At 41.8% G+C, this 1,426-nt stretch overlaps 1 protein-coding gene across 1 annotated transcript; it reads left to right on the forward strand.

Moving 5' to 3' along the window:
- Nucleotides 1-734: 734 nt before the first annotated feature.
- LOC111084058 lies at nucleotides 735-1,272 on the forward strand (the record flags this gene model as incomplete). The annotated part of the gene is made up of 1 exon (XM_022380838.1): nucleotides 735-1,272. A coding segment is annotated over one exon (538 nt), but the record flags the coding sequence as incomplete, so codon positions are not given.
- Between the last annotated feature and the right edge of the window lie 154 nt (nucleotides 1,273-1,426).

The following is a 1,426-nucleotide window of genomic DNA, read 5'->3' on the forward strand; positions in this document are numbered from 1 at the left end:
AGTGTTAACTTGGTACATCTAGTGATGTTAGTGTTAACTTGGTACATCTAGTGATGCTAGTGTTAACTTGGTACATCTAGTGATGCTAGTGTTAACTTGGTACATCTAGTGATGTTAGTGTTAACTTGGTACATCTAGTGATGTTAGTGTTAACTTGGTACATCTAGTAACGCTGGTGTTAACTTGGTACATCTAGTGATGTTAGTGTTAACTTGGTACATCTAGTAACGTTAGTGTTAACTTGGTACATCTAGTGACGTTAGTGTTAACTTGGTACATCTAGTAACGTTAGTGTTAACTTGGTACATCTAGTAACGCTGGTGTTAACTTGGTACTTCTAGTGATGCTAGTGTTAACTTGGTACATCTAGTGTGTTAACTTGGTACATCTAGTGATGTTAGTGTTAACTTGGTACATCTAGTGATGCTAGTGTTAACTTTGGTACATCTAGTGATGTTAGTGTTAACTTTGGTACATCTAGTGATGTTAGTGTTAACTTGGTACATCTTGTGATGTTAGTGTTAACTTGGTACATCTAGTGATGCTAGTGTTAACTTGGTACATCTAGTGGCCAGAGTACAGATAGTCCATTGTGTAGCTTTGCGCTTAACAACAAACAAATTCGTCATGAGTTGTGTTGAACAGTTTTAAATATAAATAAGGTATTCAAGTATTAGGTATTATAATTAATTATGCTTGCTGAGAATACAATTCTTGAGATCTTCTTCCTACAGGGGCTCCGGAGTTGCTGGTATGGACTCGAACGCCAGCATCAAGGCACGGAGGGGCGAGCGTGTGCCGAGCCTACGGCTGGCGAATGGCCGTGTTAGTCATGGAACACCATCTGAGGAAGAGATCCGTTCTCCTCGAAGTCTCCAGAAAGAGGATTCTATCAAGATCAGTATCGACAACGTCAACACTTGCACGGACTCTCTCGTGACGGCTGTTGACGAAGATGGTCTCGTCAGCGACTACATTAGCTCAGAAATGAACTACAAAGACAGCCGTCACGTTTCCAACTCGACCGCACGAGATGGGACAGGGGAAAAAGATGACGTCAGTCTTTACGGGACTCCCAAAGAAGAGGTGGGTCCGTTTCTCACCGATGCCAAGTCCTCATTTATGAAGATCCAGCTCGAGTCCTTATTCCATCCGTCTGATAATAAGCTAGCCATGAAACTGTTTGGAAGTAAAAAGGCTTTAATGAAAGAAAGAATCCGCCAGAGGGCTGCAGGGCATTGGATCATCCACCCTTGTTCTAAGTTTAGGTGAGTCCTTATTGTGGTCGTTACTTTTAGCTGACCATTATCCTAATGCGGTCATATGAAGTTCTAAGTTATGCCCTAAGTGCAACCACTTAATATTTTGTTCACCGCATAATTGCCGATGTGGCTAAACCAGTGGTTCTCAGACTCTCGTACCATTT

The sequence above is a fragment of the Limulus polyphemus genome, unplaced genomic scaffold (assembly GCF_000517525.1).
Source record: "Limulus polyphemus unplaced genomic scaffold, Limulus_polyphemus-2.1.2 Scaffold13212, whole genome shotgun sequence".
In the NCBI taxonomy this organism is placed as follows: domain Eukaryota; kingdom Metazoa; phylum Arthropoda; class Merostomata; order Xiphosura; family Limulidae; genus Limulus; species Limulus polyphemus.